Source organism: Equus quagga, chromosome 4 (assembly GCF_021613505.1).
Source record: "Equus quagga isolate Etosha38 chromosome 4, UCLA_HA_Equagga_1.0, whole genome shotgun sequence".
NCBI lineage: Eukaryota > Metazoa > Chordata > Mammalia > Perissodactyla > Equidae > Equus > Equus quagga.
Window position 1 is genome coordinate 24059989 of NC_060270.1, and position 16355 is coordinate 24076343.

At 40.9% G+C, this 16355-nt stretch overlaps 1 protein-coding gene across 1 annotated transcript in view; it reads right to left on the reverse strand.

Annotated features, from left to right (window-relative positions):
- HACD2 (3-hydroxyacyl-CoA dehydratase 2) overlaps positions 1 to 16100 on the reverse strand; it is a 95264-nt gene extending 79164 nt beyond the window's left edge. Inside the window, exons 1-3 of the mRNA XM_046657972.1 lie at positions 15912 to 16100; positions 12606 to 12723; positions 1253 to 1271 (exon numbers count right to left, since the gene is read on the reverse strand). Of these exons, the coding sequence (XP_046513928.1) occupies positions 1253 to 1271; positions 12606 to 12723; positions 15912 to 16066 (292 nt within the window). The 5' untranslated portion in view covers positions 16067 to 16100. The remainder of the gene's footprint in view (positions 1 to 1252; positions 1272 to 12605; positions 12724 to 15911) is intronic.
- Positions 16101 to 16355: the final 255 nt, after the last annotated feature.

Consider the following 16355-nt stretch of genomic DNA (forward strand, 5'->3'; position numbering starts at 1 on the left):
GCTCCCGCTCAGACCGGCCAGGGTCCACCATTTACTGGCTATATGACCTGGGCCAGGTCCCTTAACCTTCTCCAGGAAAGCAGATCATGCGATAGATGAGTCCCCAAGCCCCTTTCAAATCTCTTGCTCAAAGGTTCTAAAGCAGAGTTTCTTAACCTTCTGGGGATCACATATTCTTCTGAGAATCTAATGAAAGCTATGAACTCTATTCTCCCACCCCACAAATAAACATACACACATGTACTCAAAATTCTGCAGATCATTTGAGACACCCGATGGTAGACCTCCTCCTAGTGGGCAAATAGCTGAGGTGCAGTTCTTTATAATGAAGATGCTCTGTCTTCCCAGGGATCCTAGAGAACCCTGCGAAACCCACGGTGGACAGTGTACTGTGCGTCCACCTGAACTGTACGTCTCCTCATCTCTGAATTCCCGAGTGCCAAGCACAGTGCCCTGAATACAGTAAGTACCCACTTAATTTGTAAATTAAGTTGACCAGGCCCATAATGGTTTGAATGCATAGTTCTCGAGCTTTCAGACCTTCAGTGCTTCTGAAGGAGTATCAACTCCAAACCCGCCCTTTGAGAGACAAGTCGGATGCACAGCACCCTCAATGGGCTTACTCTACAGGATCTGCCAACTTTCCAAAGGTGACTGACTGCTATTTAATTCGAGGGGTCTAGCCACCCAGACTAGCAGCCATGCCTCAGTTACAAAGCAGAATTGATGACCTCCTCTTCCCCTCAAAAGAAAACACACTGTACCTGCTTTTAGTAGAAATCCCTCATATTTGTATAACCCTTTTATTTACACTTTTCCAATCCCTCTCACATACATTAAATATTCATTCGAGAGGAAAGCAATATATGCAGTACTCCATTTTAAAAGATAAGAAAAGAGAATGTAGTATTTAAGGGTTCAGAGAGGACTTTCAACGTAGCCCAGCACCAGGACCCCAAGTCACATTTTGATAAATATGCTAGTATTTCTCTAGGACCCTTATCATGAGAAAGGGGGAGAGGCCTCTTTAATTGACAGAGAAAAACAGCTATGCCATTCAATAAAGTGTTCAGTAATAACATCCAAACAGTACTATGATTTTAGAAACCAATTTAAGCAATTTTATATACAATGATCAAATACTTTAGTTTTTTCAATATTCAGTAAGAATCGAATCAATCTATCATTTATGACTTGAAAAAAAGAAAGCAGAATCCACTGTATATAGCAGGAGAGAAAATTCCATACTTACCTACTGCACAATGTATAATCTAGAGGAAAAAAGGGGGAAAAAGAGAATTAGTAGGATCGATAATATTATAGTTTTATTTCATATAAACTAGACTTCAGTAAGAATAGAGCAGAGCCTGCCAGGAGCATCGAATCTGAAAAACGAACATTCCATTTTTAAACTTGGCTACAGGCTATTTAACAAAATGCAAATTCTTGTTTGGTTTTTCATTTGTTCATTTTTAGTCGGTGTACCTGTGGAAGATTTTCTAAGGAGTAAAAATCTCACCCAGCAGATTATCAAATGTTCAGGACTTCTTTTATAATATACAAATTTATAAGAACAGTAAACATACAACCTCTCCCATGCCCAATCTTCTCCAGAACAGAACTGTCACAGACTATGGAACTCAGGGTCAGAAGAGCTTTGCTGGCAAGCCCTTCAATGCAGACATTCACGCAACAAAGCTCTACCCTTGGTCCCCATCTTGCCTCATTCAAAGATCTCATTACTGGGGTGTTCCCAGTCCAATCTCTAACCTTAGATCTCTCTGAGCTCCAGACCCACATTCCAAACTGCCTTTGGATATCTCCATTCAAGTGGACCAGCAGCAGCTCAAACATGGCACACCTCAAGGGGAAGCTCACACTTTCCTTTTTTCATACCTGCCATGCCTCTTGATCACCAACCTCCCAGTCTCTCAGGTTCAACCACTCTTTCATTCCCTCATCCCCAAGTCCACCTGGTTTCCAGTCCTGCCAATGCTTCTGGCATCTGTTTTCCTCTTTCTAAATGTTTTTTTTATTTCCAGCGCCTGGGATGAGATTGCTATCTCCTCTCTGTTTCAATGGCCATCCAACGGGCCAATGAGGTTCTTCTAAATCCTCTTCCAATTCATCCCTTATGTGGCTTTCACCCTGGTGGTGGTAGTAAAGAAGTAATCTGATGCCATCTATAAGACTGATTTATTGACCAGAGCTTTTCTAGATGATAAGACCTAACATTGATTGTAGTGCATTTTAGAATTTACATTTCTCTAGCAATCATGGTTTTTTTTATCCTAACAATCACCCTGGCTGAGAGGACAGATATCTCTACTTGCAGATGAGAAAACCAAGGCTTAGAACTGCTCAACTTACCCAAGATAGTAAGTGATATCTAGGATCAAGAAGCTAGGTTTTATTCCTACTCTACTGATTTTTCTATCATATTATTTGATTGTACCTTAGTTATAACTTGACAAGACTTACCTAAAACATGTCTGATAAGACTCTGTGCTCGATAAGACTTTTATTTCACCAAGCTTTTTTTGCGGGGAGGGGAGGAGGTGGATTAAAAAATCAAGCTGCACAAAGTTGTTGATAACGGAGAAGAGGATAAAAGAACTACCATATTGCAAATCTTATTCAAAAGAAAACACCTCTAAGAATCTCAAATGTGTGAATATTACAAGATAAGCTGAACCTTCTGCCAGAAAGTAAAGGGAACTAAAAGATATAAGCAGATTAAAATGAGGAATGAAAGACATGAATGAAGAGCAGGCTTTGAGACAAGACAGCTGACAGTGCCCAGAAAGAAAACCTAGTCTATCCACATATGGGGCAAGACACCCAGGCCGCTGAGTAACCAGAGGGGACTGGAGGAAAGGATACACAGCACGTAAGGGCTGTTCTTTTCTTTGCTTGATGGAACAGGAGTAGGCCTGAGTCCCATCAGACCCAATCTCCCCTTCGAAATCACGTGTATTTTATAATGCCTCCTTTACTATCCTGAAATGAAATTCACAGAAGACATAACCTACCTAGACAAAATTTTCAAAAAAATACAATGTCCTAACTGAAATGGAGAGAAGAAACAAAAAGAAAATAATTAATTAAAAAATATGTATTTCAGTATATAAATGTTTGGGGACATAAAGACATATGGAAGCACTCAAATGTGTGTACCAACTTATGATAACTCTGGATTTAAAAATGAGAATATCAGAAACCACTCTGGACAAGTAAAGGAAAATAAAAGAGCAGAGACACAGATCAACACCAGGGAAAAAAAAAAGTATTAAGATAACAATGGAAATAGAGAAGTTATCCTACCTGAAGTTGGAATAATAAGCCAAGGTGAGTAACAAAGTAGAGAAAATACAATATTATCACAAATGAACTAGGTCTTTTTTCTTTTTACGTGGCATCAAAATAATCCCCTAGATTATATCATAGGATGGGGTAAGAAGAAAGTATCACAGAAAACCTACCCTTCTGCCTTGAAATCCTGTTGAGACATACAATCAGTGTCTAGTCTATAAAAAGACCTTGGAGACCATATTCTTTGAATGGTGTGACAAGGAATAGCAAATGGATTAGACCAAAAAACATCAATGCAAGAGGCAATAAAGCAGTTGTAAACTAGACTGGAAATAGTTTTAGGATCCCCAAACTACAATGACCCCCCTAAAAGGTGGTAATATGAAATATTAAAATAATCTATATTAAAGAAATCCAATGAGATCGTTGCATTTCATGTGTCTCCACTAACTTAATCATCGAGTCTGAACAGGAATCTCAAATCTCCAGTTACATATTTTCAGTTTCATTGCTTTTGCAGTAACAACACTATTGCCCTGAAATCCTTTTCCACTAAATATGCAAGCTGGAAATGCTACAATACTTACAGAACAGAATGTGCAGAAAGAACAAATTACTCAGTTATTTTGAGATGATATCTTTATTTCACTTAGGTTCCCTCTTCATACCAACTGTGGTAGGCAGAATTCTAAAGATGATTCCCCAAAGTTCCTGTTCCTTGGCTATCCAATCAAACACCAATCTAGGTACTACAGTGTAGGGGTTCCGCAAATATAATTAAAGTCCCACATCAATTGATTTTAAGATATATGCGCAGACCTGATCCAACCAGGTGAGCTCTTTAAAAGCAGAGTTTTCTCTGGCTGGTGGCAGAAGGGGCAGTCAGAGATATTCAAAGAACAAGAAGGATTCAATGAGCGATTGCTGGCTTCAAAGATGGAGGGGGCCCTGTGTAGGGACTGGATAGCAGCCTCTCGGAGCTACGCGTGACCTCCAGCTGAAAGAAGCAAGGAAATGGGGACCTCAGACCCACAGCCACAAGGACTTGGATTCCACCAACAACCTGAATGAGCTTAGAAGCAGATTCTTCCCAGCCTGGCTGACACCTGGATTTTAGCCTTGTGAAACTCTGAGCAGAGAACCCAGCCAAGCCCAGCTTCTGGCTTACAGAACTGTGAGCTAATAAATGAGTGTTGTTTTAAGCTTCCAAGTTTGTCGTATTTTGTTATACGGCAATAGAAAACTAAGACAACCGTCTTCTCACTTAGTAAGTGTTTTGTGTAATTTTTCACAAAGATTTTGTAGTACTAATATGTGCTACAAAACTATAACTAACTTTTGTAGAGGGATTAGTTGGGGGGATATACAAAAGTCCGGGGGCATGCAGAACAAATCTTCATTGAGTTAGACTGTCTCAGATATCAATAGCATCCACATTGGTTGTGGCAATCAGAATACCTTCACAATCCTCCACAGTGTGCTCTACGGGAGGTCGCACAGCTCTTGTTGAGAGCCCCTGGACTAGAACAAGCACATTTCATTGGAAAAAATTTAGAAGACTTGCCATATTCAAAATCTCCCTTGAAAATATGTGTCATAAACTTCTCTCTCCTCTTGAACTCTTTCCATTTCCACCAACTGACAATAAATTAATAAGTTATAGAGCCAATTATAGCAAAAAACGTAAAATTAAATGACAGAGATAGTAATGGTTATTAAGGAAATCTCACTATTTCCTCCTTAAAAAATGGATGTAAAATTCTCATATCCTGACAGTGAAATGTTGAAGCCTCACAAAACTTAAAACTGGGAAAAAACTCAAGGTCAACTAACCTAGCATATTCATTGCAGAGAGGTTAAGACCAAGTGGCAAAACCAAGTCTTGGTACCCATATTTCTTGTCTCCAGTGTCCTTTTACATATACTGTGACACCTCTTAAGTACGATTCTATTTTTACTTCTATAGTGTTTCTGCCAGCTTTTCTATGATAATCATTCACCCATCAGCTAATTCCAGCAACTTGTGTCTCCTTCCCATGCTCCTCCGTGGGACAAACTGTGATCTCTGAGAGTTCCTCGCTGGCTTCTACTCTGAAACTGACCTTCTCTCGTGCTGTGACTGGTGGGCCTGCTTTTCCTGTGTGCTTGGTCACAGGAGGCTGGGCTGGGCTTTAGCAGGCTTAAGTCAGTCTTTTATAGGCAGCAGATTGTTGAATTTTGTTCTTTAAACCAGTAACCACCACTATACTTTTTTATTTGATAAAATTAATGAGTCTATTTGCGTAAACCTCAGAAATGAGGCATTTGTGCTACACTCAATTATCCTATAGGTTTACTGTTAGTGCTCCTTTTTCTAACAGCTGGTGTAAGATTCTGTACTTCAAGGATACCATATCTAAGCTGCCTATTTTCTTCCTTTCTCAGAAAACTTTTTAATCTTATTCTTCTCATTCTTTTTTTGTTTTCTATTACATTTTATTACATATTTATTATATATCTTCGCTTTCATTTTAAGATTCAGAGAAGTGATATATAAACACACAATAAAGTATATAGAGTAAAAAGTAGAAATTCTCTTTTGTTTTCCCACAAATACCACACCCCTCCATGGGGCAAGTGCTAGCAACAGTTCGCTATGCATCCTTCCATATCTTTTCCAATATCTGCAATTTGCTTTTTTTCTACTGGTTTTCCCAATCTGAAAACATCCACAAATTTTGATAATTATTCTCATTATTTTCACCTTACAAATTAACAAGTTCAAAAACTCTGGAGTGACATAAAATTTATACTGTTAGGTAGTCTTCCTTTGCTCACACTTCCTCCTACTTCATTCTACCTGGTAAAAGTATGGAATATCTTACGAAATTCCATATAGACATCTTGCAATCTGTATCACGGTCTAAGCTATGCTGTCCAGTTCAGTAGCCACTACCCACAAGTGCCTATTTAAATTTAAAGCAAATAACATTTACAACTTAGTTTCTTAGTCCCACCAGCCACATTTCAATGGTGCAGGAGCCACATGTGACTAGTGGCAAGTGTACCAGACAGCACAGATTTGGAACATCACTACTAAGGAAAGTTCTACTGGACAGTGCTAGTCTAAAGACTTGGTTAATTTTATTTCTTTATTCATACAACAGTTAAACACCCTTTGGTAAGATTCTTGCAAAGTTCACTACTTTTTGTAGGTGTTTTCAAAATGTTTCCATATGTAGGAAACTGCATGGTGTTATCCAGGAGCCTAATACTTTCTCCTAGCTTCATGTGGATTTTTTTATTCTTCAAAGTCTAAGGTCCCAAGTTGTTTAACTATTACATTTTAAGATCTTCTCTTTTCTGTTGAAAATTGCTTATCTTTGTTTTAAGCTGAAAAATTTAACAAACAGGTGTCCAGGAAGGGAAGAGCTTTTTTTCTTGGAAAACAGCTCCTATGAGGAACTCTGTATACTCTCAATAACCAGACTGAGATGGTCTTTCAGTTCAGAAAAGTTTTCTAGACTTTTTCCTGATTATTTATGAGTTATACATTGCAATCTTTTCCACTTCTGGTAGCCTGTATACTCTAAATCTGTTTTCTAGATACTCTGGTTCTATTGCATTATTCGTTAGTCTGTTGCATTTCACTACTTTCCTATATGATTTTGTTTTCCTCTTGTTCAGATAATCATTCACACGTTAGCTAGTCCACCAACACATATCATCTCTGATTTACCCAGCACTACATATTTTGTAACGTTCTTTTTACACATCAAATGGTGAACTCTGAATATTCCCAAAGGCTTCTGCTCTGTAATTGATTTTGTCTAGGAACTCCTGCCTTTCCTGAATCTTCAGTATTACCTATTTCTCTGCACTGTGGTCTCCTTCCTGCCCTGTACTGTCACCATCAATATTTTTAGTTATCTATTTTTAAAAATTTCTGCACATTCCTTTCTACAACCATTAGCTGTCTTACCGCTCTGAAGACCATATCAATTTGCTTCTATTTGCTCATCAAGCAGTGGGAGCTGTGTGGGTGGGCTCCTGTTTCCCAAAGGCGCCCTCTTCCCTCCTAATGTTGTGACACTTATTAATTATACTCTAGTTCTGTTTTCCCTGTGGTTTTCACACTGTTTTTGAAGCTAGTTTGTCTGAGGTTTGCTGTCGTTCCTGTATGTGTTAGATATCTCCACTACAACCTGCTCTGCCAGCTTTTCAGAAGTTCCTTTTAGAGGTATGTTTTCTCTAAACAAGTCTTCAGAATAAAGGTAGTCTAAAATGTACATATAGCTGTTTCAAAAGTTCTTTTCTAAGATCGTTATTATTGGGAAATCAGCATGGCTTCACAAGGAGGAAAAATATTACAGATGGTGGTTATGTCCCCACACAAGTTCACAAAGCAAACTTAACCTTGGATGTGCCTGAAGCATGTTATTATATTAGTAACACCACAGAACCTAACCACCAATATCTCTGCATGGAAAAAAATCATCTAGTGTTTGAGGCAAAAAGACAGAAAAACTGGCAGGGAGACAAATGGGAGGCCTCTTCTTCTTAAGGACACTACAAATTCTTAAGATTTTGCTGTATTTTAGAGAAATACACAAAATCAGTTTCCTGAATATTTCATTAAAGGATTTAAAGAGAGTCTGAGGTGAGGCATGATGAGTTAGACCAGACTGCAGAGATGGGGCTTAGCAAGTGGTAGCTGGAGGTTGGACACATAACAAAAGCCATCCACTCTCCTTCACAGCTCCTCCAGCAGCTGCTCTGCCATTTCAATCCCAGCCACAGATCAACTCTAGGAGAAGATCACAAATGAGACTGGGTTGGTTTTTTTTCTCTTTCTTTTTATAGATAAGAGGGTTCCAAGCAATGGAAGGATCTGGAAGAGAATGGGAGGGGAAAGGAGTTTCTGTGTGCATTAGGCATTCCCAGTTGGACAGTGGTAGGTAAATGATACATATAGTGATGTACACATGTTGAGGATGATCTTCATCAGTCTCAACAACTAACATCTTTGCAGAGCAATCCTTTACCCACTGGAATCCTCACTGTCAATCACAGAGGCATATCCAATCACGAGTATTTGAAAGTGTCTTTGCTATAATTATAGTCTTATGTTAACTACACGTATTTAGAAAGCCAAATTCTCTCAAATAATTTTAAACTGTCATAATCTAGCATCAATCTACTAATTCTAATCTTAAACTCAACTCTAACAAAGCTGGAAAGATAAGAGTCTGTCCTTATCAATATTATGGATCCAAAAAAATGAAGTAAAAAGAAAACTTATTCGCATCTCATTATAGGTGAATATAATTTTTAAAAAATTTAGATATACTTCACAGACCACAAAATTCACACATTTAAAGTGTATATTCAGTGGTTTTTAGCATGTTCACAAGGTTGTGCAACCATCACCACTAATTCAAGAATATTTTCATCACCTTAACAAGACATTCTGTACTCATTAGCAGTCACTCCCCATTCTCTCCTTCCTACAGCCCCTGGCAACTACTAATCTGTCTTCCACCTCCATGCATTTGCCTGTTCTGGAAATTTCATATAAATAGAATCACATAATACATGTTGTTTTGTGTCCAGCTTCTTTCAGAGCACAATGTTGTCAAGATTCATCCATGGTATAACATGTACCAGTAATTCATTCATTTTATGGTATGGAAATACCACATTTTGTTTATCCACAAATGACATTTTCGCTACCTGCGTTCATTAGGAGCTCTCGGGAGTACTCACGATTCAACTCAAGACACATCATATATATTCACATCCTAATCTCTGAGCCCACAAGATTCCCAGTGTTTTACTTTCTGTCAGTTTATAAATCATCTCATACATTGTAATCTTCATTGTATTGTGTCTTAGTACTTTGGTAAATAGTTCTTGGGCTTTCTGCCTAGCACTCCTTTTTCTAGAAATTGCCCCTTCCCTCCAACTTTTATATGGTTAATGGGACCTTACTCCTGTCTTCAAGTGATTGGTCCAAGAATGGGCACCTGATCGAAGCTGGACAAATCAGGCCCTTCCCTGCAAATGTGGAATTGGGAGCAAGATTCTGTTTCCAACCAGCTGTTCTCTTGATTGCAGGAGCTACAACCTCAGGAGCTTTTGGCTATTACCATTATCTGCCATGCAGACTAAGAAAACTAGTCTGCAAGAAGAAAGAAAGAATCAGACACAAGAGAGAGGAATAGCAGAGATAGGAGACGGAGCAAGAACTCCTGGGTTCCCCATGGTGCTTCAGTCCCTGACTCTAAGCCATTCCTGAAGTCCAGCTGCATCCCCATCCTTGGACAACAGGACAACCTATGCACTTATAATCAATTCCCTTACTGCTTCCGTTAGTTAAGGAGGTTCTGGTAATCTCCAGCCAAGAGTCCTCATATAACCACCTACCCAGTAAGATCTTAAGCTCTTTATTAGCAAGGGCTCAACCTCCATAGTACCCATTACAATGGCTCACACATACTTACTTAAATTATCACCCGTGGAATAATTTGGAAAATTATCTACAAAATATACTCAAGACATTCTTGGACAACGAATATCTAGAAGATAATTAAGATTTGTGTCCATTCTATAAAAAAGCTATTTTATTGTATCACCAACTCAATATATCTTTGCACTTATTTTGCAAAAAATTATTTAATTTCCTCAGAAATGAAACTATCTTTCTATTATACTACTACAAGCCCATTTGCACTTGCTTGATAAATGTTTTTAAACCTTTTAAAAAGCAAAGTGTTATGTTTTCCTGAGAAGATTCAAAGTTTCTTGAGAACAAGTAATCTTTATTGGCTTTTTAAGCAAACTCCCACAGAATGTACTAAAGAATAACATTCAGAATACAGAGATATAAATGAGTAGCTGACCTTCCTGCAACCATTTTCTCCTCCTGCAAATAGGATATATTGTCAAGCACTAATAATTCCCATAAGGATAATGTTATCTGTAATTAAACGATACCGTGCACATGTACTTATTATACAATGTAGGTTGGGCAGGCGATGAAACATTCCTTAACTGACAACTGAGGAAATGCAGTGTTGGTAAGCCTGCTCTCCTGCCCCAGGCTGAGGGGTCGCCTGCCAACACTGACATCTGCAAAGTTCATCCCCCGCGTCTTTCTGGGAGTCTTCTCTGCATTTTGCAGTCTTCTTCCCAAAACCAAATCCAGGATTTGTCACCTAATTGGTTCTTAGTGGGGATAACAGAGATAAAACTAAAAATCCAAAATATGTTCTTAAGTCCCTGTTAAAAATTCTATAGGGATAAATGGGCTAATCCTTCAAAGTCTAAGATTTGGTTCCTGAGTGGACTTTGTATAACACGATTTAATGTCACAGCCTTCCCTTAGACATACTTAAATTTGTAAAATTAGACCTCTAATATTATAAAGTCTTATAGAGATAGAATCCCCTTTAAATTACTAAAATATTCCAATGGGTACAACTTGTTACTGTATCAAGCACTGGGGCAGTTTCTGACGGACTTGATCCCAAATTTACTTCTCCATAGCTTGAGAGAACTGTGTTGGCCAGAGCTCTGAGAGACAAAGTACTACTTACTACTGCCCCCTTCCAAAAACAGTCAAAACTCTTAAGTTTAAAAAAGGGCCCACACTAGGATTTGCTGAAGTTTCCTCAGACTCAAACCGTCGGGGCAGGAAGCGCCTTTGGAAACTGATTTTAACTCAATTATTTTACAAATGAGGAAATGAGGTGGACAAGAGATAAATAACTTGCCCAAATTCACGGATAAGTTGGTAAAACCAGCATTCTTAGAATAAGGGTTTTCAGACTCGCAGCTGGAAGCTCACTTCCTCATACCATCTACCTAAAATATGAAAGTATGGACAGTATTGAAATCTCTCTGCTTTCCAAGGGACAAAACAAAAACTACAATGTTCTGCTTTCAAACGTGAGGGTGAACAGCTAAAGTATCACATCTCATTTCATAGGGTAAACGTTCCTTCTTAAATATTCCTCCAAACATCATGATGGGCTTGCCTGGAGGCTAATACCAGATCTTCTCTGCAACCTGAAGGGTTTTCACCATAATGAACCATGGTAGTCATTGATTTTGTGTGCCCAAAGCCATCCCCACCCCCCTTTTCCGTTAACAAAGTCTACAGTCCCTTGGCCAGAAGGACGGGCAAGTGTCCTAGACCTGGCTAATCGAGTATCTCACATCACCGGCAAGAGAGATGGGTCTAAGGAAGGCCAACTGGAATCCTTCCCTAGAACCGTGACAGATGCTGAGAAAAATGAACTCCCTCCCCATGTCCCTCCACGAGGAGAAGGCGGTCTGCAGGAGGAGAGCCTAAGATCAACACTCAAAGAGAAACACAGGTAAGGAGAGATGAGAGATGGAAAGAGAGTCTGGCAATGTCAAATCTTTAGTTCCCACTCCTGAGCCAGTTCCTTTGATTTTCTAAGTTAACCCTATCATCTTTGTCAACTACAGAAGCCAGGAAATTCCTTTTTCATTTAAAATAGTTTGAACTGGGTTTCCGTCACTTATAACTCAAAAATCCTAACATATACTGACCCCAGGAGACAGGACTGCATATATATTACCCTTAACACAGGGAAATTAATAAATTTTTGTTAAAAAACTTTTTTCTGATGCCTTTAGCCAGGCTCTACAGTTTCTTTTTTTTTTTTAGATTTTTTTTAAAAAAATTTTTTCCTTTTTCTCCCCAAAGCCCCCCAGTACATAGTTGTATATTTTTAGTTGTGAGTCCTTCTAGTTGTGGCATGTGGGACGCTGCCTCAGCATAGCTTGATGAGCAGTGCCATGTCGGTGCCCAGGATTCGAACTGGCAAACTCCTGGGCTGCCTAAGCTGAGAGCACAAACTTAACCACCCAGCCACGGGGCCAGCCCCCTCTACTGTTTCTTATATGTATCGCTCCTGACACCCTACACTCACCAATGTCACTGTTTCCAATATATACCTGGCCGCTGAAAGCATCTGAGTTTGCTAACACGTCCCTAACATGTCCCTAGAATTTTTTAAAATCCTAATATAAGCTTGTTTCATTTGATTTCCATAGACATTGAACGTAAAATATATTCTACGCAATTCAAGTTAAATGAGATTTTACTTTCTCTAGAACGTCAAAAAGATAGTCTAGGTATCAATATTATAGTATGCTTTGAGGCAAGTTTTCAAAATTTAAAGCAAATCCAACAGAAATATCGCTACTGCAATATAATTTAGTAGCATGTTTTTATTTTATAACAATTGAAACCAGTAACAACGACAAGTCTCAGGACCTACCTCCAATAAGGCACCAGTTTGGAAGAATTTCAAAGGCTTTTCAATGGAATAATAAAGGCTGTGATAGCTGCCCTTCGCCAGGTATGCTCTGACCAGACCAACGGCTATAACGAGCCACCTAAGAAAAAGAGGAAAAAGGGCAATCAGGAAAAAAAAAAAGATAAGTAGGATTTAAGGTACTAGAAAGATGTGGCAACCACAGATATTGCTAAAGGTGACCTCAAGAATCAGTGCCCTGGATTTGTCAACTACAGCTCTCATATACCAGCTGAAATGCACAGAAATGTTGCACCACCAACAGCACCCGACGAAGCGTGCTCTGCAAAAGCACAGTGACACCTCACCCATCTGGGGCTCGGCTTTTTGGCAACCTTGCCTGTTGAGAACAAGGCCAAAATGAAGGGAATAAGCTAAATCGGTCCTTGTGCAGCTAAATTAAGTGCCAGAAAGTCTAAGACAAGAGAAAAAAACTGTTAGAGGAAAATTTTAAATGGCCTGTGCAGTTAAAAGGTCTGTAGTAACAATAATAGGGTGGAGAAAAGATGTTTTAAACTATTTTTACAAGTATCTCACAGAATATCTCCATACCTTAACACCTATCCTTTTAAAATGGCAAATAAAATAAGAATAAAAGGGTTCTTTTGAGCTGAATTTCCCAAAATCAATTCAGTAAAGAAAGCCAGGTCAATACAAACACAAATCAGGAAAGCTCTTAGGCATATCGCTGTGAATGTTGTATTTCTGTTCTATGTCCCTCTCCAAATGACATTTCTCAGGCCCTGTAATTTTTTATTTAAGTTCCATGATGAAAAGAACGGACCTTTCTTATTAAGTTATGTCTCCTTGAGAGCAGTTATAGATTTACCTAAATGTACAATCTCAACTAGGCAATGGGGTAGATGGTCTATGTTATTGGTAGAAATTATCATACAAGGACATCAAATAAGAGTTTATAAGAGAAGAAATGATTCCCTAAAGGTGTAACTGGTCCAGTATTAGCAGCCTACAAAAAAAGCTTACTCTACTCTCACAACCCCAGTTTCTCTTCCTGGTTTCAGACACCACCCCTTACCCTCCACCCCATTCTCTATGCTCATCACCCAGGAATAAACATCTTTCTCCTTCTTCCCCAATAGACCTTAAAATCTCTCCAGTCCAATGGTCTTATCAATGCCCCTGATGAGACAAGAATTTTATATATAAACACACACACTCCTGTTCCTTTAAAAATCACACTGTAAACATGCATGTGATAAAAAAACTTGCATCTGTAACATACTTCTTCAACAGCCTTGAGTCCAGAGAAACAGGTTCCAGAGGCAGACCTACTACAGCAGTCCTCCCCTTATCCTCCGTTTCGCTTCCCACAGTTTCAGTTACCCATGGTGGTCAACCATGGTTTGAAAATATTAAATGGAAAATTCCAGAAACAAACAATTCATAAGTTTTAAATTGTGTGCCGTTCAGAGTAGCCTGATGAAACCTCCCACCATCCCGCTCCCTGTCCCCCAGGAGGTGACTCGTCCCTTTGTCCAATATATCCATGCTGTGTACCCTACCCACCCATTAGTCTCTCAGTAGCATCTCAGTTATCAGATCCACTGTGGTGGTATCGCAGTGCTTGTGTTCAAGGAACCCTTATTTTACTTAATAATGGCCCCAAGGCACAACAGGAGTGAAGCTGGAAATTCGGATATGCCAAAGAGAAGCGGTAAAGTGCTTCCTTTAAGTGAAAAGGTGAAAGCTCTCGAGTTAATAAGGACAGAAAAAAAATTGTATGCTGAGGTTGCTAAGATTGATTAAAATATTGTTATAATTGTTCTATTATTAGTTGTTAATCTTTTATTGTACCTAATTCATAAATTACACTTTATCATAGGTATATATATGTATAGGGAAAAAAACAGTATATACAGGGCTCAGTACTATCTGCGGATTCAGGCATCCTCTGGGGGGCTTGGAACATATTCCTCGAGGATAAGGGGGGACTACTGTGCTTTCTGTGATATCAAGCAAGTTACAACTTCTCTGAGCCTAGGTTTCAACACCCGCCATTTCTAAAACTAGCAATAAAGCCTATGATCCTCTCAAGATATTTTTTTGTGAAAAAAGCAAGGTGCTGAAATGCTAATATGACATTAGCATTTGTGTTAAAAAAAAAATGGGTGGGGGAATGTATATACACACATGCTTGTATCAGCATCTTAAGGATACGCAAAATGAGTGCCTCCAGGGAGGGGACCTGGAGGGAAGAGAAGGGTGAGACAGAAGAGTTTCGCTGTATGCTTTTGTGTATATTTTGAATTTTGCACCCTGCTAATGAATCACCTATTTTAAAAATAAGTAAAACTGGATGTTGGCTATACAGTTCTTTCAACTTTTACGCATGTTTGAAAATTTCAGAATAAAACGTTAGGACTAATTTTTTACAAATGAATACAATTCGAAAATACATAACGAACAGTCTGACCCTGTGGTCCTCCTGACCAACACCACTGGATCAAAGAACTGGAGGAAGCTGGAGATGACCTAGCCCAAACTCTTCAGTTTTACAGATGAAAAAACAGAGACCATGAGAAATAAAGTGATTTATCCAAGGTCACACGGCCACTTAGTGTCACAACTAGAGCTAAAAGCCCGCTCTGACAAAGGCTGGAGCGAAATGAGGGAGAAACAAGTGGGGGTAAAACTCGTATCGAGGGTCTATTTCCCTCCTCCCCAGTAACTCTGCCTTCCACCCCTAGTGCCTTCCCCACCCCAATCCATCCTAAAGGGTCTACAGTCATCTGAAGCACAGCCCTGCTCATGTCACTGGTCAAAAACTTGGAACGCTTTTCAATTACCTCTCAGATTAAAGCTCAACCTGGATTTTGAAAACAGCCGCCTAAATAAATGGTCCCTCTGCAGCCACAACTTGCTCCACTCCCCTCGGGGGCAAGAGCTCGCCTTTCGTGACTCGCCGCCCCGTTCTCCGCTGCGCTGCAGGATCGCCCAGCCCCCAGACCCGGACCTGTGGCCCCCACCCCCACCCCGAGCCGGCCGCCCAAGGCCCTCCGGACCAGGGCCCGGGCAGCCTCACCCGTGCCCCCTGGAGCCCCGGAACTCCAGCTCGGGCACAGCCGCGCCTGCAAACTTGCTCGGCGCCCCGGCCGGGCAGGCACCCGGGCCGGGTCAGCGCTCGCTGCCCTCGGCGCCCAGGTTGCCGCTCCCGGACCCCCAGCGCCCGGGGTGCGCTGCGCGCGGGCCGGCCGCAGAGGCCCCTCCCCGGCCAGGCTCGCTCCCCGCCTCCCCGAGAGCCAGCCTCACCCCGCCGTCATCACCACATTGTAGATGACCAGGTACGCCGTGGCCAAGGGCCCAGGGCCCCTCTTCTTCCGCGCGCCGCCAGCTTCGCCACCCCCGGCCCGGCACCCGCCGCCCCCATTCCCTTTCGTCGCTGCAGTCGCCGCGGCCGCCGCCATGTCAAGCGTCTAGAGCCCGCTCCCCCTGCGCGAGCATCACCGCCCGGACTCGACCCTGCGAGGGGCGGAGCGAGGGACGGCGGGAGGCGGGGCCGCGGCCGCGGGGCGGAGCCAGGGACGGCGCCCACGGCGGCCGCCATCTTGGGGGAGGGCAAAGGCGTTCCTGTCGCTTCCCGCCTCTAGGTTCGCCTCAACCGCCACCGCCATCTTGGATCAGGGTCACAACCGCCTCTTTTGCGCTCCCGGTAATAACCTCTGGCGCCATCTTGGATTAGGTCAATGTCGCCTT